The 21354-nt window shown below is 47.4% G+C and overlaps 3 protein-coding genes across 9 annotated transcripts in view; all 3 read right to left on the bottom strand.

The window, feature by feature from the left end:
- Nucleotides 1-21354, bottom strand: part of LOC117093598 (zinc finger protein 845) — a 146678-nt gene that overhangs the window by 14079 nt on the left and 111245 nt on the right. For 2 of the 7 annotated variants that reach the window (XM_033228897.1, XM_033228902.1), the window contains exon 2: nt 290-377. In XM_033228897.1, coding sequence (XP_033084788.1) covers nt 290-304 — 15 coding nt within the window. In that variant the 5' untranslated portion in view covers nt 305-377. Of the gene's footprint in view, nt 1-289; nt 378-686; nt 789-1989; nt 2042-7879; nt 8310-20244; nt 20290-21354 lie in introns of those variants that run through there. The other 5 variants (XM_033228901.1, XM_033228898.1, XM_033228899.1 and 2 more) reach the window with 5 other exon arrangements.
- LOC117093601 (zinc finger protein 761-like) overlaps nt 1-21354 on the bottom strand; it is a 174369-nt gene that overhangs the window by 96749 nt on the left and 56266 nt on the right. The gene's annotated exons all lie outside the window — the stretch shown is intronic.
- The window catches only part of LOC117091318 (zinc finger protein 816-like), a 6862-nt gene continuing 2433 nt past the window's right edge, over nt 16926-21354 (bottom strand). The window contains 3 exon segments of the mRNA XM_033223579.1: nt 16926-17285; nt 17743-18752; nt 20245-20371. Of these exon segments, the coding sequence (XP_033079470.1) occupies nt 16941-17285; nt 17743-18752; nt 20245-20371 (1482 nt within the window). The 3' untranslated portion in view covers nt 16926-16940.

The following is a 21354-nucleotide window of genomic DNA, read 5'->3' as shown; positions in this document are numbered from 1 at the left end:
CCCTGCTGCCCAACAGCACTCACACCACGGGACCCTCACCCCATCTCCATCCATGTCTGGTGTGAGCCCTTCCCAGGACCATGCCCAGTGCCGCCTCTCCCCAAGTTCATGTCACTGGGTCACAGGAGATGGAATCTAAGCGAGATGAGAGGGACTGAGGGAAGGCACGGGTGAGTGTCAGCAAACCTGTCAGGCAGGACACTTGAGACTCAGAGAAGATTCCCAACTCCAAGGCCCAGCGTTTCTGAAAGGAAAGAGACAGAACAATCCACCGAGAATATCATCTCACCTGAGGAGGAGCCATCCCTGACTCCTCTGCTTTCCTCTTCCTCTTCCCAGTTTCTTCCTCATGGACCAAGAGTCTTTAGAAATCAGTCCTGAAAGTTAAAAATATGTTGTTTATTGCTCAGAATCAACACATCCCCTCCGTGTCACACAACCACACATACAAAGGACACCTCACCCTGAGAACATACGGTGCCCTCTGTTGCCCACGGCACCAGGGACGATCAACTCCTACAGGCAGTGGAAGGTGAAAAAACAAAAAGCAGCATGCAGAGCAGCCAATAGGGACCAGAGGAGGGGTGAGGGGGTGGCTGGAGTGTTAAATGGGAGGTGGGTCACAGAAGTCACCACTGAGCGGGTGATATGAGAACAGAAATCTGGGGAAGGAAGGGTGTTTGCACCTGCAGCTGAGGGGTCAGCGAGTTCCAGCAGAGGGACAGGCCCCATGAAGGCCTTGAGGCAGGAGCAACCAGGGCCCAGGAAGAGGAAAGATGCCTGCGTGGCTGAAGCAGAGGGAGGGAGGAGACACAGGAAAGAGATGAGGTCAGAGAGGTCCTGGGGGCATAGATCCGGCAGGGATGAGGTCTTCTAACATTTTTCTCCCACAACTCCAAAGAATTTTTAAAATGATGAATTTCTTCACCCATTTTGAGTAAACATGTAATTTTTTCCTTGTATCACAAATTAAAACCCTTACAAATAATGTAATTATCCTTTACGTTTTAAAAGCATGCTGAGATTTTAGTGATATCCTAGGAAGCACATGGTCACCTCATCTGAGAAGGGCAGGAGCATGGGGGAATGCGTTTACGGAAGTTCGGGAGGGCACCTTTGGACACGTGAAGGTGGAGATGCCTGTTGATCCTCCCAGCAGAGAGGTAAGGAGTCAACTGGACACAGGACTGTAGCGTTCAGGGGAGAGGTCTGCAGGGGACATGGGGGTAAAGTTTAAAGCCATGAGATGAGGCCAGGCACGGTGACTCACACCTGTAATCCCAGCACATTGGGAGGCCAAAGTGGACAGATCACTTGAGGTCAGAGGTTCGAAACCAGCCTGGCCAACACGGTGAAACCCCATCTCTACTAAAAATACAAAAATGAGGCCAGGTGCAGTGACTCATGCCTGTAATCCCAACACTTTGGGAGGCGGAGGCAGGCGTATCACGAGGTCAGGAGTTCAACACCAGCCTGACCAACATGGTGATATCCTGTCTCTACCAAAAATACAAAAATCAGCCAGGCGTGGTGGCACATGCCTGTAATCCCTGCTGCTCAGGAGACTGAGGCATGAGAATCACTTAAACTCAGGAGGTGGAGGCTGCAGTGAGCCGAGATCATGGCACTACACTCCAGCCTGGGGCACAATATCAAAACTCTGTCTCCAAATCAATCAATAAAAAATTAGCCAGGCATGCTGGTGCACGCCTGTAGTCCCAGCTACCTGGGAGACTGACACATGAGAATCACTTGAACCCAGAGGACGGAGGTTGCCGTGAGCCGAGATGGTGCCACTGCACTTCAGCCTGGGTGACAGAGTGAGACTCCACCTCAAATAAATAAAAACGAAAAATAACCTGGAGAAAGCAGGAAATTATAGTCTGTTGGTTTGCCATTTTCATGCCTGGCACAGACAGCACCTAGATTTGTGTCCCCTGGCTCCATAGCTACTGAGTGAGTGAGTGAATGAGAATGACTGAGCGATACTAGTATGTCCTCTCTGGGGTCTCATGTGCCAGGGTCCTGGTTGACCTAAACTCTGCAGAAAGACGAGAGGCTTCCTTACTGCCCAGACTCTCAGGGAAGAAAAATTCCTGGGGTCTAAGACTTCTCACTTGGCAATGACATTGGCTTAAATATTCCCAGACACAAATCCTTGGGTCTTAGTTGGGTCTTGGGATGGTGCGAACTGACAGAATTGCAAGCAATGAGCGTCAGAATAGAACAGTGGACAGGAAGGTGGAAGATTTGAGGGAGGGGGTCAAGGACAGGCAGAGAAACCACTCCCCTCCCTCAGAGGCCCACCTGGGGAAGCACCAACTTTGCCATTCTAGAGAAGACAACAGGAAAGGGAGGAGTGTGTAATAGGGTGGGTGACGGTGTGTGCCGGGTGGAGAGAAAAATTCCTTTTTCTAAATGTCACTGCAATAGCTCAGCCCATCCGTCTTACCAACTGCTGAGCACAGGAGCATCCTGTGAGGATAAATACGGCTTTTCCTTCCTCCAGTTCCTAAGTCTTCCAGCGATGACCAGTGATGTAACCCTCAAACTTCCTTCCCAGGAACCAGTGGCCCCTCTTTGTGGAAAAAATACTTGTGTTCCACACTTACATTATAGCATATTTATTGATACAGAGATGGAGTCTTGCTCTGTCGCTGCACTGAAGTGCAATGACGCGATCTCCACTCACTGCAACCTCTGCCTCCTGGGTTCAAGCCATTCTCCTGTCTCAGTCTCCCAAGTAGCTGGGATTACAGATGCACACTGCTATGCCTGGCTCATTTCTTTTCTTTTTCTTTTTTTTTTTTTTTTTTGTAGAGATGGGATTTCACTATGTTGGCCAGGCTGGTCTTCATCATCTGCCTGCCTCGGCCTTCCAAAGCGGTAGGACTACAGGCGTGAGCCACCACACCTGGCCACATATTTACATTATAGCACTTGACCTTCGGCTCCCCAGCAGCCTTGTGACTCTGTGTGTGTGTGTGTGTGTGTGTGTGTGTGTGTGTGTATGCTCATGTGTTGTGACAGGCAAGGAAAAGCCAGTAGAGAATCATCGCCACTGTCCTGGCAGGAAGAGGTGGCCCTCGGGCTGCAGTGCACTGTGCTATTTGCACTCTCATCCTTAGAAGAATCTTTCCTGAAGTCATGGAGCCTCCAGATCCTCCGGAACAGAACTAGTTGTGTAGGGGGTGTGTCCTTCATGCCCCTCAGGTCCCTGACCACCTCCCCACCCTTCCTGAAGGGAATCCAGCACCCCTGACTCTGAGTGCATCACCTGCTGGTGGCAAAGCCCCTGCTCATGATGGCCAAACTGGGCCCTGGTGATGTGCAGAGCACGGAAGACCCAGGAGCTGGAGTGAGGCAGTGACACAGATGACAAAAATGGGGATGCCTTGGGACTGCCTGAGGACACAGGGTCTAGTCTGTAGGGCTTTTCTGACCTTAGTGAGGCCTTCTCCTCTTATTTTGACTGAAATAAATAGCCACAGGAAGTTCAGACCAATTAGAGTTGAAATTTCCAGAAGAAATGTGGGACCATCCTCACACTTGCCGCAGGCCCTGAGTCTTCCCTGAGGACGCCTCAGCATCTAAACCACAACCACAGAGACGATGCTGCAGTTGTCCTGTGGCCAAGATGGGAAATGTGTATCCTCCAACAAAGGGAGACACAAAACACTCAAAATAATCCAGGCAGAATGGCATCTCGGGGCGGGCACGGCGGCTCTTGCCTATAATCCCAGCACACTGGTAGGCCTAGGCAGATGGATCACCTGAGGTCATGAGTTCGAGACCAGCCTGGCCAACATGGTGAAACCCCGTCTCTACTAAATACACAAAAGTTGGGGCGGGCGTGGTGGCTCATTACTGTAACCCTAGCACTCTGGGAGGCCAAGGCAGGTGGATCACTTGAGGTCAGGAGTTTGAGACCAGCCTGACCAACATGGTGAAACTCCATCTCTACTAAAAATAGACAAAGTAGCTGGGCTTGGTGGGAGTCTGTAAATCCCGGCTACACAGGAGGCTGAGGCAGGAGAATTGCTTTAACCCGGGAGGTGGAGGTTGCAGTGAACCATGATTACGCCACTGCACTCCAGCCTGGGAGATAGGTTGAGACTCAAAAGTAAAATTAATTAATTAAATTAAATTAAAATACAAAAATAAGCCAGGTGTGGGGGCACACACATTTAATTTCAGCTACTTGCAAGGGTGAGGCAGAAGAATCGCTTGAACCCAGGAGATAGAGGCTGCAGGGAGAGAAGGTCACGAGACTGCACTCACACCCTGCATGATAGAGTAAGACTGTCTCAAAAAAAAAAAATTAAAATAAGAAGAGTGTTTCTGATGTGACTGATGCAGAGATAATAAAATGTGAGTAACATGATAGAGACTGACAGGCAGAGGGAACTTCAGATGGGGGTGGGAGGGCATGGGAGACAGCTCTCAGCCTAGACCTGAAAGAGGAGAAAGGGGCAGGGCTGTGATCATTTAGGGACATAGGGTAAGAGCAGGGACAGCGACCTGAGACAGGAAGGGTTTTCGTGTTTGGGAAAAGAGAAAAGCAATATGCCTGGGGCAGAGGGAGTCAGGAGATGAGGGCAAGCTCCCAGGAGGAGGCTGGACACTGGCAGGGGCCCTGGACACCGGGCTGTGGAGCCACACTGAGGAGCTGGGCTTTCAACATTTGTCCAAATGGCCCAGAGGTGCCTTGAGGGAAACATGCACTTAATAGCTCATAGCTCAAGATTTTAACAAATGACATAAGGAAAGAAAACCGAAAAATAGGCTAACTGGTTAAATTACATTTCGATGTTAAAAGTTTCCAATAAATAATAAAGACTAGAAAGCATGCAGACCTCGATCTGATCGGACGCAACTAATTTCAAACAGGAACTATTTTGAAATTGTTTTTTCAAAAATCGAACAAATTCAGATGTCAGCGGGAAAATAACTGGACCATATACATGTACAGAAAGGAATGATGTGAGCTGGTTATAGGATGCCACAAAGGCGTCTTTCAGAAGTGATTATGGATTAAAAAAGAAATATTTAAAATCAAGATTTATCTCAAAGTAAAACTGCAAAAAAAAAAAGAAGGAAAGACAGAAATGAAGAGGAACCAGAAAGAAAATACGTTACACAATGAGAACAAAAGCACTTTCGATGTCCCTTTTGCTTTCATTTTTTGTTGTTGTTGTTTCTTTGTTTTTCTGAGATGAAGATGCGCTCTGCCCCCAGACTGCAAGGCAGTGGTATCGTTTCGATTCACTGCAACCTCTACCTCCCAAGTCCGTGTGATTCTCATGCCTCAGCCTCCTGAGCAGCTGGAACTACAGGTGCACGCCATCACGTCCGGCTTAGTTTTTTAGTATTTTTACTAGAGACGGGGTTTCACCATGTTGGCCAGAATGGTCGTGAACTACTGACCTTCGGTGATTGGCTCCCAAAGTGCTGTGATTACAGGCATGAGCCACCATGCTCAGCTTTGATGGTCCTTTTTTTTTTTTTTTTTTGAGATGGAGTCTCACTCTCACCCAGGATGGAGTACAGTGGCGCAATCTTGGCTCACTGCAACCTCCACCTCCCAGGTTCAAGTGATTCTCCTGTCTCAGCCTCCTAAGTAGCTGGAATTACAGGCGCGTGCCACTACACCCAGCTAATTTAAAATTTTTAGGAGTAAAGGGATTTCACCATGTTGGTCAGGCTGGTCTCAAACTCCTGACTTTGTGATCCTTGTGATCCACCCGCCTCAGCCTCTCAAAGTGCTGGGATTACAGGCGTGAGCCACTGCTCTTTTAAAAAGTACTATGGGCTAGGCGTGGTGGCTCATGCCTGTAATCCCAGCATTTGGGGGGCCAAGGCAGGTGGATCATCTGAGGTTGGGAGTTTGAGACCAGCATGACCAATATGAAGAAACCCCGTCTCTACTAAAAACACAAAATTTGCTGGACATGGTGGCTCATGCCTGTAATCCCAGCTACTCGGGAGGCTGAGGCAGGAGAATCGTCTGAACCTGGGAAGCGGAAATTGCGGTGAGCCGAGATTGTGCCACTGCACTCCATCCTGGACAAGAGTGACATTCCATCTCAAACAAACAAACAAACGATGACTATGTAGGCCAGGCACAGTGGCTCCTCTCTGTAATCCCACCTGGAATCCCAGTAATTTGGGAGGCCAAGGCCGGAAGATCCTTTGAGGCCAGAAGTGAGACCAGCCTGGGAAACATAGTACAATCCCATTTCTGCAAAAAAAAAAAAAAAAAAAAAAAAAAGTACAAAACTTAGCCGGGTTTGGTGGCTCACGCCTGTGGTCCCAGCTACTCAGGAGGCTGAGGCAGGAGGATTGCTTGAGTCTAGGAGGTCGAGGCTGCAGTTAGAGGAGATCACACCACTGCACTCCAGCCTGGGGGACAGAGGCAGACCCTGTCTCAAAAGATACATTAATTAAAGTAAAACTATTACATAACAACAGAAAATGATTCTCCCATTTCACTGCCCCTACCCCACCATGGGAAAAGGGAAGAGAGTGTCTCACAATTGAATTAAGTCACTACCCTCTGGCTGTATAGGGATTCCAAGTGGAAGCTGACCTCTGATGCCAAGATTTATAGAATGTACATGCCTTATAGATAGGAATTTTAAAATTCTCAATATCATCTGTATAATTTAAACAAGTTTTAAGTTATTAGATTATATACAGAGAAGTCAACATGTCACAACTAATCATATCCAATGAACTCACCCATTCATCTGAACCCAAAGTCCCCCACTCCTTTTAATCTTTTGAGACAGGGTCCCGCTCTGTTGACCAGGCTGGAGTGCAGTGGCATGATCTCGGCTCACTGCAGCCTGGACCTCCTGGGCTCAAGTAATCCTCCTGCCTCAGCCTTCAGAGTAGCTGGGATTACAGGTGTGCACCATCACGCCCGGTTAATTTTTTTTTCTTTTGGCAGAGATGGGGGTCTCAGTATGTTGGCCGGGCTGGCCTCGAACTCCTGCACTCAAGTAATCCCCTTGCCTCAGTCTCCTAAACTGCTGGGATTACAGGCGTGAGCCACTGCGCCCAGCTCCTCTGTCTTCATTACTGTGCTTCCCTCCCTAATTCTGTACACATCTCTCATTCTCCTCTTCTCTCTCTAGCTCTTGTTTTCTTTTTCCCTGGGATCTGCTCCTCCTGCTTTCTTTTTCTTTTCTTTTTTTTTCATTTTTGCTCTCTTGGCAAATCCCTCAGCCATCCTCTACTTTGCCATCTGTTAGGGTCTTTCTCATTCTTCTCTGTCTCAGGTTTTCTACTGCTCTCTCTCAGTCTCCTGATCCCTTTGGCCCACACAATCCAGGGGGCTTTGGAGTAAGACGTCCGCATCCAGGAGAAAGAAGCGCAGTTTCCAGGGGCTGGGCTGGGCAGGCAAGAACAACCGGTGTCATAGGACAGCCCCGGGCACCTCCCCCACGCGGGCTCAGGGTAAGCGGTGACTGCGGTGGGGAGACCTGGGGAGCATAAGGGCCCGGAACGAGGAGGGAGGTGTGGGGCGACGGCGCCTTAAGACAAGGCTGGGAGGCGCCAAGGGCGGGAATCCGCCTTGCCGTAAGGACTTTAAAAAGTGCGGGTCGGGAGGAGTCAGAAAAAGGTTTTGAGCAGGAAAACTACGCGATGGGAAGTGTATACACTGCCCCGTAAGAGAAAGACCCACGAAGGGACCATCTTCAGGGCGACTTTAAACCCAAAAGGAAGCAACCCCTGGACTCTCACGGGGACGTCTACATTTGCTCTGGGCGAATGAAGACGGGTGAGAATTTCCAGGTCTATGGGGACCCCAGGTCCCAGGTACAGAAGCGCCGGGGACCTAGGAAACGCAGACTTAACACAGCGCAAAACTCACCGCTGCGGTGGGACCGTCACTCCACGCGATCCGCTTCCGGGTTTGCGCGAATCTGCGCGCGCAGGACAGAAGCCAGGCCGGGGCGGCACCCACGAGAAGGTGGGCGGGGCCTGGGCGAGGTAGGGGCGGGGCGCGAGACGGAGAGACCGTACACTTTAGAATTAGCAGAGGGCGGGGCCGGGGCGGGACCTGTGCGCCTCTGAACCTCGCTCCCAGCGCCTCTGTTTTTCGAGCTTTGCAGGCGGGACCGGCCAGGAAGGCTGAGGCATGATTCAAAAGCCCTGTAATTGTCTGAAACGGCGATGCAAACTAGAATGCGAAATGCAAAGCCCTGCCTGGGTGGAGCGTAACGATTTCAGGTTGAGGGCCCAAATAATAGAATAGAAATCCTCTCCCTTTCTGTTCACTGGGAAGGGAGAGTCCACCGTACGCTCAGCTTCAGAGACTTTCCTAGGGACACCGCCTGGGATGCGGGACGGACTGCTCAGGCCAGGAAGGAGTGAGGTCACCACCTGCTGCTTAAACCCAGCAGAGATGCGGGCACAGGGCTGAAATCCTGAGGTTGCAGCTACTCACAAAGCAGCGGCGGGAGGATCGCTGAACCTGGGGCTTCAAGTTAGCCTGGGCGACAAAGTAACACCTCCTCCTGCAGCGATCCCTTCCTCGTCTCTCTCTCTCTCTTTTTAAAATTTCTTTAAGTAAAATTTTTGATTGTGTGAGATAGGGATCCAACATTATTCTTTTTCATGTGAATATCCAGTGAGTTGTCCCAGCACATTTGTGGAAGAGATCTATTACTGTTATTCTTATAGTTACATTTTTCTTTTCTTTTCTTTTTTGAGACAGAGTATTTATCTGTCACCCAGGCTAGAGTGCAGTGGCGAGATCTCGGCTCACTGCAACCTTCACCCCCTGGGTTAAAGTAGTTCTCTTGCCTCAGCCTCCCAACTAGCTGGGATTACAGACGGGAGCCACCAAGCCTGGCTAATTGTTTTGTATTTTTAGTAGAGACGGGGTTTCGTCACGTTGGCCAGGCTGGATTCGAACTCCTGACGTCAAGTGATCCAGCCGCCTCCTCCTCCCAAACTGTTGGGATTACAGGCGTTAGCCACCGCGTTTGGTCAGGAAAACTCTTAGAACTTGGGTCTGCATACCACTGGACTCAGGTTGCATGACCACATTCCTTTCAAAGCTCAGAATTATTTAAAGGTCCATACCTTTACATTGGAATTATTTGATGTTTGAAATATTTGACTTCCTACCGAGGTACAGGTACTGTCTCCCTTGTTGTTTGCCTTTCAAAGAGAGACCCCAAGTCCTTCAGAAATACATCCCTGGGTTTTTAAGCTGAGAAAAGGATTACGTTGTTTCTAAAAAATACCACTTCAAGCCAGGCACGGTGGCTCACACCTGTAGTCCCAGTGGTTTAAGAGGCCGAGGCGGGCAGATCGCCTGAGGTCGGGAGTTCGAGACCAGTCTGACCAAAATGGAGAAACCCCATCTGTAGTAAAAATACAAGGTTAGCTGGGCATACTGGTACATGCCTGTAATCCCAGCTACTCAAGTGGCTGAGGCAGGAGAATCGCTTGAACCTGGGAGACAGACGTTGCTGTGAGCGGAGATCACGCCATTGCACTCCAGTGTGGGCAACAAGAGCAAAACTCTGTCTAAAGAAAAGCCTCAGGAGACAGAGAAAATACATTTACAAATTTTCTAAATAAATGTCCTAGGAAAAGAGACGAAAAAAATCTTTTTTTACTTTCAAAGGAGGAATTATACCTCTCATTTATTTGCTTGTTTGTTTGAGACAGGGTCTCGCTCTGTCACCCAGGCTGGAGTGTGGTGGCGAGATTAGAGCTCACTGCAACCATAAAATCCCTGGCTCAAGTGATCCGACCTCAGTGCCCCGAGCAGGTGGGACCACAGGCGTGCACCACCACACCTGACTCATTTTTTGATTTTTAGTAGAGACGACGTCTCACTACGTTGCCCAGGCTGATCTGGAAATCCTGGGCTCAAGCGATCCTCCCGCCTCGGCCTCTCAAAGTGCTGGAATTAGAGATGTGAGCCACCGCTCTAAGACCTGACTTTACTTCCATGAAATATGAAATTATCCTCCACCTCCTGTGTGTAATAGGCAGTTTTGCATGTCACCTTTCAGTTTCCATTATCCACTCAAACAACCAGGACTTTGCTTAGTTTAATAAGACTTTCTTTTTCTTTTTTTTTTTGTTTTATTTTGTTTTGTTTTGTTTTGTTTTGTTTTTTTTTGAGACGGAGTCTCGCTCTGTCGCCCAGGCTGGAGTGCAGTGCCGGATCTCAGCTCACTGCAAGCTCCGCCTCCGGGTTTACGCCATTCTCTCGCCTCAGCCTCCCGAGTAGCTGGGACTACAGGCGCCCGCCATCTCGCCCGGCTAATTTTTTGTATTTTTTAGTAGAGACGGGGTTTCACCGTGTTAGCCAGGATGGTCTCGATCTCCTGACCTCGTGATCCGCCCGTCTCGGCCTCCCAAAGTGCTGGGATTACAGGCTTGAGCCACCGCGCCCGGCCTAATAAGACTTTCTAATTGTCAGCCCCGCTGCAACCAGCGCCCCACTCCACCCCTTTACCGAGGTCCCCGCCCCTCTCCCCCTCCCTGCCCCAGACGGAGGGGAGCTCGCCCCGCCTGCAGTACGCGTGACTCTACCTGCTCAAAAAAGGCCCTTTGCATTAAAGCCATTTTCAATTTAAGAGGAAAAACTATTCAGCGTTCAGCACAGGTGGTCCACTACAGTAAGTTGTTTTACCTTCTATTGCTTGAAATATTAACTTAAAACGGGCAGGAAGCATCCATGTGATATTAGGGGTAACATCACGGCACATGAAAATAATCCACCAATCGGAACCCGGAGGATCCAGTCCTAGAGGGAGAGGATGACAGCCGGTGACATCCATGGCCTAGCTGAGGAGAGAGCCCGGACCCGCCCCCTCCAGTCCTGGCTCTTTAGAATCACACACCTTCGGGATTTCGCCCCCTAGACGACGATAACCCTCTGGGGCCACTCCTGCCGGCTGTCCGACCCGGCCCCAGGCAGCCTTCTCCCTCTTACCCCGCCCCAGTTCCGTTCCAGGCCCCGCACCCACAGCGGCCTACACCCTCTAGCCACGACCCAGCACTTGTTCAGGCCCCGCCCCCTCTTTGACCTTCCCCCCTCCCGTCCGTCACCGCCGAGTGTCCAGGCCCCGCCCAGAAAGGGTCCAGGACCCACCCATGGTTTTTCTGCACCTAGCTCCCAGGGCTGACTCAGATGACTGTTTTCTTTTCTTTTTCTTTCTGCTTCAAACCTTCCTTTCGCAGCACTCTAGCCCCGAGTCCAGCCACACCAGGAATCTGGGCGCTTCGGAATGTTGAAATCCCCACGCCAGTTTGTGCAGTTATCAGGGAGTCCCAGGTTCACCATGGGAAGCTCGCAGGCCCGGTGGCTCTGCAGCTTTTACATCGTTTTACACGATGTCCTACCCCTTTCAGGATCCTATTGCCTTTTTCTTTTCTTTTCTTTTTTTTGAGACAGAGTCTCGCTCTGTCGCCCAGGCTGGAGTGCAGTGGCACGATCTCCGCTCACTGCAAGCTCCGCCTCCCAGGTTTATGCCATTCTCCTGCCTCAGCCTCCCAAGTACCTGGGACTACAGGCGCCGGCCACCTCGCCCGGCTAGTTTTTTGTATTTTTTAAGTAGAGACGGGGTTTCACCGTGTTCGCCAGGATGGTCTCGATCTCCTGACCTCGTGATCCACCCGTCTCGGCCTCCCAAAGTGCTGGGATTACAGCCTATTGCCCTTTTCATTAATCCCAGTTGGCGGCTGCTGAGTGCCTCATCCTTATCCACCCATGTTTCCCAGCTGTCAGCCCCTTTGTTACCATGAACGGTGACTCCAGTGTCGATCTCTTCCTGGCATGGTGGATGAGGACTACGAAATTCCTATTTTTATTAGAATTAGATCAACCGTCTGTTTTTGTATAACGTTCAGTCGTTTTGTTGCCTAAAATGGGGTCACAGTCCACAGCTTATGTTAGAGTTCTTGGATCTTGCGCAGTAAAGAATTCAAGGCGAGTGTCCCAGTGCAGTGAGGAGAGTTGATTGAAAGCTACCAGTGACACGGCAGGGCGTCCTTAGAAAGCAGGGGGAACGCCTCCTCATGAAGTTTTTCTTACCTAGGGGCCTACATAAAAGCTAAGGTATGTCTCCCTGCCGGTGGGCTGACAGTGTGAGAAAACTTATTACTTTGTTGGTTTGAAGCTATCTTTGGCTGGGCGTGGTGGCTCACGCCTGTAATCCCAGCACTTTGGAAGGTCGAGGCAGGCGGATCACCGGAGGTCAGGAATCTGAGACCAGCCTGCTATCTTAAAAGCAAACATTGTCATGGGCTATTGGGTCGTCTGGACATCGTGTTTCTGTAGGAGTTTGTCCTTACAGGTATCATTAAGCTGCTTTCCTTAACCGCAAACATCTTATAACCGTGACTCATGCATGAGCAGTAAGGGATATGTCTTGCTAGTTTTAATGGACATGAACTTTGACATCCTAGCTCTCCTAGGTTCCTGCTTAACAGTTTATGCACTCATGCAACACAGAGACCTAAGCCCAACTATGGAGAGACACCACTCGCCTGTAATGTATCTGACAGACTGAGCTCCTACTCCAAGAACGCAGTACCAGCAATACTAAGTGAAATATTAGGAAGTTTCATGCATGCATATAATTGATCACTATTTGCCGGTTTAAATTGGCTAACATTACATAGAATGGGTTTTTATTTTAATCAAATATTAGTAATCCATCTTCCACACAAAGTTGAAGAGCATTTCCTTATGTTGAATAAATACGAAGGAGTTCACATTTTGGACCCGATTTTGTGCTTTCCGCCTAGTTTTTTTCCTGTTCTCTCTTGATTTTTTCTGTGTTCATGGGTTTGTGAAGTGTCTACTGGGTCTCAATCAATTTAGAAATCTATTCTGCCAAGGTTAAAAATGCCCCCGTGGTGCAGCCTCAGGAGGTCCTGACGACGTGTGCTCAAGGTGTTCAGCCTGCAGTTTGCTTTTACACATTTTAGGGAGACATAATACATCAACCAAAACATGTAAGATATATACTGGTTCGCTGTGGAGAGGTGGAATAACTGGAATTGGGGGGCTTCCGGGTCACAGGTAGATGACAATGTAGAGTCCAAGGGTCTGTCATGAAATGGGTTAGAAGAGACGAGAAGATTCCCAGGAGACTCGGTCTCCAGCAATCCTCCCACCTCAGTCTCCCAAGGTGCATGGACCACAGGTGTGATCCACGGAACATAGTGGAGTCTCCATCTCAAAAAAAACAAAACAAAGAGTAAGGTACTCTATTGAATTACTTCACTTGACTTTTCTTTGAAATGAAGTGTTTCACATATTACCGAACCCAGCCAACAAATGCATTCATGACAGATTCAGAGATAAAAAATATATTCCCAATGAAACATGTCCAACTCTCCAGATAGTGGTGACATTTTCAGCTTGATATGGTAACAAAATTGTGACCTTATTACCAGTTTTCATGCGAATCCACTAGGAAATGGAACAATTTTGCTTTTGTTTCTTGGGCAGGACTCATTTACTCCTGCAAGTCTTGTGAGAAGACCTGGCGAGAAGACGAGTCAAGCACACACCACAAGAGGAGGAGAAAAGGCATGACTTTTTTTTTTAAGACTTTGTTTTCTTTGTCCAGGCTGGAGTACAATGGTGCAATCTCGGCTCACTGCAACCTCCACCTCTTGGGTTCAAGTGATTCTCCTGCCTCAGCCTCCCAAGTAACTGAGTCTGGCCAAAATACCAACTAGAAAGGCAGGATCGTGGCCAAAGGTGGGAAGTTTGAATGTTATTACCATATTCCTGCTTGACCTTTACTGCCAACAGCAACACCAACACAAATGGTCAGAAGTCCCTTATGTGAAAATCTTCGTGATCTCGTGGGAAAACCCTGATTTTTGTAAAGGCTGCAAAACAGGCTCAAAAAAGGTCAGTCGCAGTGGCTCATGCCTGTAATCCTTCCACTTTGGGAGGCCGAGGCGGGTGGATCAGCTGGGGTCAGGAGTTTGAGACCAGCCTGACCAATATAGAGAAACTCCCTATTAAAATACAAAAATTAGCGAGGCATGGTGGCAGGCGCCTGTAATACCAGCTACTCAGGAAGGTGAGGAAGGACAATTGCTTGAACCCAGGAGGCAAAGGTGGCAGTGAGATCACACCACACTCCAGCCTGGGTGACAAGAGCGAGACTCTATCTCAAAACAAAGATAAAATTAAATATAAATTAAATAAAAATACAAAAATTAGCATGGTGTTGGCGCACACCACTAATCCCAGCTATACAGGAGGCTGAGGCAGGATAATTGCTTGAATGCAGGAGGCAGAGGTTCCAGTGAGCTGAGATCATGTCATTGCACTACAGCCTGGGCGACAAGAGCAAGACTCTATCTCAAAAAATAAAAATTGAAACCAGGCTGGGTAAAGTGGCTCAAGGCTGTTGGCCAGGCTGCTGACCTCAAGTGATTTACCTGCCTTGGCCTCCCAAAGTGCTGGGATTACAGGCATGAGCCACCGCACCTGGCCCATTCTTCTTCACATTAACACTTTTCGTGTCAATTAATGTTTGAACTCAATGTTAAGTCAACTCAAACTCAAGTCAATGCGGAGTTGACTCTAATGTCAATTAAAGCTTTATGATTTTCTATATTCATTTTATTTGGAACAATTATCTCAAAAATGAATTTTCTGATGTTCTGCATGGAGTACCCACAGACCTTGCCGCTCTGATGACATTTGTAAGATTTCTGTCCAGTATGGATTCTCTGATGCCTAATGATTTGTGAATGGGAAGTAAAGGCTTTGCCACAATCATCACACTTGTGAGGTTTCTCTCCTGAATGAATTCTCCTGTTTTGCGTAGGATGAAGCTTGACTGAAGACCTTGCCAGTCATGACATTTGTAAGGTTTCTCTCCAGTATGAGTTCGCTGATGAACTATGTTATGAACGATATCTGAAAAATTTGCCACATTTATTACACTTTTCAGATTGTGGGTGAAAGATAGATCTGACTGTTACTGTGTCTATGTAGAAAAAGGAAGACCTAAGAAACTTCATTTTGATCTGTACTAAGAAAAACTCTTCTGCCTTGAGATGCTATTAATCTGTAACCCTAGCCCTAACCCTGTGCTCGCAAAATCATGTGCTGTATTGACTCAAGGTTTAATGGATTTAGGGCTGTGCAGGATATGCTTTGTTAAAAATGTGTTTGCAGGCCGGGCGCGGTGGCTCAAGCCTGTAATCCCAGCATTTTGGGAGGCCAAAACGGGTGGATCACGAGGTCAGGAGATCAAGACCATCCTGGCTAACACGGTGAAAACCCGTCTCTTACTAAAAAATACAAAAAACTAGCTGGGCGAGGTGGCGGACGCCTGTAGTCCCAGCTACTCGGGAGGCTGAGGCAGGAGAATGGCGTGAACCCGGGAGGCGGAGCTTGCAGTGAGCTGAGATCCGGCCACTATACTCCAGCCTGGGCCACAGAGCGAGACTCCGTCTCAAAAAAAAAAAAAAAAAAGTGTTTGCAGGCAGCATGCTTGGTAAAAGTCATCGCCATTCTCCAGTCTCAAGTACCCAGGGACACAATGCACTACAGAAGGCTGCAGGGACCTCTGCCCAAAAGTCTGGGTATTCTCCAAGGTTTCTCCACAGTGAGACAGCCTAAGATATGGCCTCATGGAAGGGGAAAAACCTGACCGTCCCCCAGCCCGACACCCATAAACGGTCTGTGCTGAGAAGGATGAGTGAGAGGAAGGCCTCTTTGCAGTGGAGATAAGAGAAAGGCGTCTGTCTCCTGCTCCTTCCTGGGAATGGAATGTCTCAGTGTAAAACTCGATCATACATTTTATTTGCTGAGATAGGATAAAACCTCCTTATGGCTGGAGGTGAGACATGCTGGCGGCAATATTGTTTACTGCACTGAGATGTTTATGTAAAGTCAAACATAAATCTGGCCTACGTGCACATCGAGGCACAGCACCTTTCCTTAAACTTAAGATTTCTGACGCAGAGTCCTTTGCTCACATTTTCCTGCTGACCCTCTCCCCACCATTACCCTATAGTCCTGCCACATCCCCCTCACCGAGATGGTAGAGATAGTGATCAATAAATACTGAGGGAACTCAGAGACTGGTGCCAGCACGGGTCCTCCGTATACTGATCGTCAGTCCCCTGGGCCCACTTTTCTTCCTCTATACTTTGTCTCTGTGTCTTATTTTTCTCAGTCTCTAGTCCCACCTGACAAGAAACACCCACAGGTGTGGAACGGGTGGCCCCCTTCACAAGATCTCTCTTCTTTATGGATTCTCTAATGATTTGCAATGGTCGTAGCATTATTGAGGACTTTGTGAGAATCATTACATTTGTAAAGTTTCCCTACACCATGGATGGCTTGATGGTGAATGAGTGTTGACTTCCCACTAAAGGCTCTGTCACACTCATTACACTTGTAAGGTTTCTCTCCAGTATGAACACTCTGATGTTGTGCAAGGTGTGCTTTTTGATTAAAAGCCTTGCCACATTCATTACACTTGTAAGGTTTCTCTCCAGTATGAACTCTCTGATGTTGTGCAAGGCATGAATCACTCCGGAAAGCCTTGTCACAAACCTTACCTTTGTACGGTTTTTCTCCAGTATGAATTCTCTTATGTCTTTCAAGGTGTGATTTGCGACTGAAAACTTTGTCACATTCTTCATATTTGTAAGGTTTCTCTCCAGTATGAATTCTATGATGACGCGCAAGGTGTGCTTTTCTACCAAAAACCTTGCCACATTCATTACATGTGTAAAGTTTCTCTCCAGTATGAAGTGTATGATGACATTGAAGATTTGACTTCTGATTGAAGGTCTTGCCATATTTATTACACTTGTACGGTTTCTCCCCAGTATGAACTCTCTTATGGTGTACAAGGCATGACTTTTTCCAGAAAGCCTTGTCACAAACCTTACATTTGTATGATCTCTCTCCATTACGAACTTATCCTATGTGTTTCAAGCTGTGATCTGCGAGTGTAAACTTTGTCACATTCCTCACATTTGTAAGGTTTCTCTCCAGTATGAAGTCTATGATGATGTGCAAAGTTTTGTCTTCTACTAAAAACCTTGCCACATTCATTACATGTGTAAAGTTTCTCTCCAGTATGAAGTCTATGATGACATTGAAGGTATGACTTCTGACGGAAGGTCTTGCCACACTCATTACACTTGTAAGGTTTCTCTTCACTATGAATTGCCTTATGAATTACAAGGCCTGAATTTCGACGGAAGGTCTTGCCACATTCATTACACTTGTAAGGTTCTCTCCAGTATGAAGTCTATGATGGCATCTAAGGGATGACTTCTCACTGAACGTCGTGCCACACTCATTACACTTGTAAGGTTTCTCTCCAGTATGAAGTCTAAGATGGCATGTAAGAGTTGTCTTCTTTTTTTTTTTTTTTTTTTTTTTTGAGACGGAGTCTTGCTCTGTCGCCGGGGCTGGAGTGCAGTGGCCGGATCTCAGCTCACTGCAAGCTCCGCCTCCCGGGTTCACGCCATTCTCCTGCCTCAGCCTCCCGAGTAGCTGGGACTACAGACGCCCGCCACCTCGCCCGGCTAGTTTTTTGTATTTTTTAGTAGAGATGGGGTTTCACAGTGTTCGCCAGGAGGGTCTCGATCTCCTGACCTCGTGATCCGCCCGTCTCGGCCTCCCAAAGTGCTGGGATTACAGGCTTGAGCCACCGCGCCCGGCCAAGGTTGTCTTCTGACTGAAGGTCTTGCCACACTCATTACACTTGTAAGGTTTCTCTCCAGTATGGAGTCTACAATGGCATATAGGGATGACTTCTGAATGAAGGTCTTGCTGCACTCATTACACTTGTAAGGTTTCTCTCCAGTATGAAGTCTACGATGGCATGTAAGGGATGACATCTGACTGAAGGTGTTGCCACACTCCTTACACTTGTAAGGTTTCTCTCCAGTATGAAGTCTACGATGGCATCTAAGGGATGACTTCCAACTGAATGTCTTGCCACATTCACTACACTTGTAAGGTTTCTGTCCAGTATGAAGTCTACGATGGCATGTAAAAGATGATGTTTGACTGAAGGTCTTCCCACAATCATTACACTTGTAAGTTTTCTCACCAGTGTGACATCTACGATGACATGCAAGATATCGCTTCTGATTAAAGATCTTGCCACAGACATCACATTTATATTGTTTCTCTCTTGAATGGGTTATGTGATGGCTCCTTAAGAGTGAGCTATAATTAAACGCTTTGCCACACTCATTATATTGGCAAGGTTTTTCTCTCATGCGTACTTCCTGTATTTGTGTGGATAATGAAGAATGGAGGAAATTCTTCCCATACTTATTAGAAATATGGGTTTTGAGCCTACAAGAAATTATTTGGGATGCTGAAGCTGAGGAAGCACCACTGATAGACTTGTCCACTTGGTTACTAATTTTCCCTTCGGTCGGAAATATGTGCAGTTCAGGCAGATGCGAATGAAAGCTTGATCCAAGCTGATCTTTAATAGACTTGTTTCCAGCAGGCCTTTGATCATGTCAGTCTGTACTACCAGTCAACTCTTTGGTTTCTGTCATAGGTGCTTCATGGCCATTTCTTTCAACTTCTTGCCACTGAAACTCAAAGTGATGAATATCTTTTTTGATTTCTGGGAAGCAAAAATCTCCAATGGGATGACTTTTATGTCTTTCCAATGCCCCTGTGTGGAACCCTTCTCCGGTATTACTGTGCCCAGTTGCTGAGAACTCCATCATGAATTTTAAAAAGCTACCTAAAAAACATAAAGACCAATAGGTTTCTAATTAAGTACAGATGGTAAATAATAGTTAATATTGAAGTGTGTAAATATTACACAAAAAGCAATACTTAAACTTCCCAAATGTGATCTTCAAAGTTTAGAAACACCCTGTCTCTACTAAAAATACAAAAATTGGGCCGGGCGCGGTGGCTCAAGCCTGTAATCCCAGCACTTTGGGAGGCCGAGACGGGCGGATCACAAGGTCAGGAGATCGAGACCATCCTGGCGAACACAGTGAAACCCCGTCTCTACTAAAAATACAAAAAAAAAAACTAGCCGGGCGAGGTGGCGGGCGCCTGTAGTCCCAGCTACTTGGGAGGCTGAGGCAGGAGAATGGCGGGAACCTGGGAGGCGAAGCTTGCAGTGAGCTGAGATCCGGCCACTGCACTCCAGCCTGGGCAACAGAGCAAGACTCCGCCTCAAAAAAAAAAAAAAACAAAAAACAAAAAACAAAACAAAACAAACAAAACAAAAAAAAATTAGCCAGGCATGGTGGTGGGTACCTGTAATCCCAATTATTCGGGAGGCTGAGGCAGCAGAATTGCTTGAACCCAGGAGGCAGAGGTGGCAGTGAGTGGAGATCATGACATTGCACTCCAGTCTGGGTAACAAGAGCAAAATTCTGTGTCAAAAAAAAAAAAGACTTCAGTCAAGAGCCTCATATGTATGAGGCAGTAAGCCTGAATGATGTCCTCCCTAGGAGGAATTGTCTATAGCAGTGACTGCTGCTTAGAGAAAATCATCATTAGTTTATGTGATGAACACTGTCACAGTGCCAGCGAGAGATGCTTCTGTGATGGTTCTCAAAAACCAGAACGAAAGGCCAAGTGTGGTGACTCACGCCTGTAATCCCAACACTTGGAGGCTGAGGCAGGCAAATTGCTTGAGGCCAGGAGTTCAAGACCAGCCTGGCCAATATGGTGATACCCTATGTCTACTAAAAATACAAAAATCGGCCAGGTATGGAGGCAGGTGCCTGTAATTCTAGTTAGTTTGAGAGTCTGAGGTACAAGAATTGCTTGAACCCAGGAGGCAGAGGTTGCAACAAGCTGAGATCATGACACTGCACTCCAGCCTGTTCAACAGAGGGAGACTCTGTCTCAAAACAAACAAAGAAAAGAAAACAAAACCAGAACCACAGCTGGAAACACTTGTCAGTCAGTGTCATGCTTTCTATCTCGTATCCTGGGCCACGCTGACAATTCTGCTCAGGGCTTCCAGGGACATCTCTGCCAGGATGATGTTCAATTGTATTAGTCAAAGTGTTCATGAATTTTCTGTTTTTATGTAAAAACAGACAGCTCTAAGAAGCTATCCATGACAGATAGGAGGGTCATCACTGCAGAAAACAATGACATGTACATCAAAAGCATGGACGGGGCAACATCACAAGAGAATACAAAACCAGGAAGAGCCAAGATAGACAAGGACAGATTCCTCATGTCTAGAGGGACATTTTCCTCACCCACAAACTCCAGGTTCCTGTAGTTCTCCAACATCACGGCCGTGTATAAAGCCCTCTGCACAGGGTCCAGGCATTTCCACTCCGCCAGTGAGAATTCTATAGCCACATCCCTGAAAGTCACGCGTCCCTAAAATGAAAAACACATTTCAACAAAACATGGAGGACGGAGTTAGCACCTTCACAGGAAATAGAAAAGAGAAAATAAGTATTGATTGATCCAAGACTGTGTTCTGACAAATCCACATTAAGGTATTTTGAACAATTTTTCTGTATAGTTGCGTTTTCTTGTACTTTTTCAGGATAGATTTTAAAATCCCCTAAGTCACTGTGGACGTCTCAGTTTTATGGACAATATAAAAAACATATGGCCTGGCACAGTGGCTCACACCTAAAATCACCGCACTTTGGGAGGCTGAGGCAGGTGGATCGTCTGAGCTCAGGAGTTTGAGACCACCCAGGACAACATGGGGAAACTCCGTCTCTACTAAAAATACAAAAAATAAAAATAAAAAACCCAGGTGTGGTGGTACACACCTCTAGTCCCAGTTACTTGGGAGGCTCAGCCAGGAGAATAACTTGATAACCAGAGGCAAAGTTTGCAGTGAGCCAAGATCATGCCACTGCACTTCAGCTTGGGCTACAGAGTAAGACTCCATCTGAAAAAAAAAAATATATATATATATATACACACACACCTATATATACACATATAGATATGTATATCTACATATATATTAATAAATCCAGGCATATTGGCTCACACCTGTAATCCCATCACTTTGGGAGACCAAGGTGGATGGATCACTTAAGGTCAGGAGTTCGAGACCAACCTCTCCAACACGACGAAACTCTGTATCTACTAAAAATTAAAAAACTGGCTGGGAATGGTGGGGGGGGGGGGTGCCTGTAATCCCAGTGATTCAGGAAGCTGAGGAAAGAAAATTGCTTGAACTCTGGAAGCGGAGGTTGCCCTAAGCCAAGATCACACCACTGCAATGCCGCCTGGGCAACAGTGTGACACTCTTTCTAACCAAACAAAAAAAAGTATATATATTGCAAATGATGTCTTTTCTACATAAACCCTGGGCTTGGCCGTACGTGCTAGGTCAC

This window comes from Trachypithecus francoisi, unplaced genomic scaffold (genome assembly GCF_009764315.1).
Source record: "Trachypithecus francoisi isolate TF-2019V2 unplaced genomic scaffold, Tfra_2.0 Lachesis_group12, whole genome shotgun sequence".
Classification (NCBI taxonomy): domain Eukaryota; kingdom Metazoa; phylum Chordata; class Mammalia; order Primates; family Cercopithecidae; genus Trachypithecus; species Trachypithecus francoisi.
The sequence above is the reverse complement of the archived record's forward strand: the minus strand, read 5'-3'. Positions and strand labels throughout refer to the sequence as shown.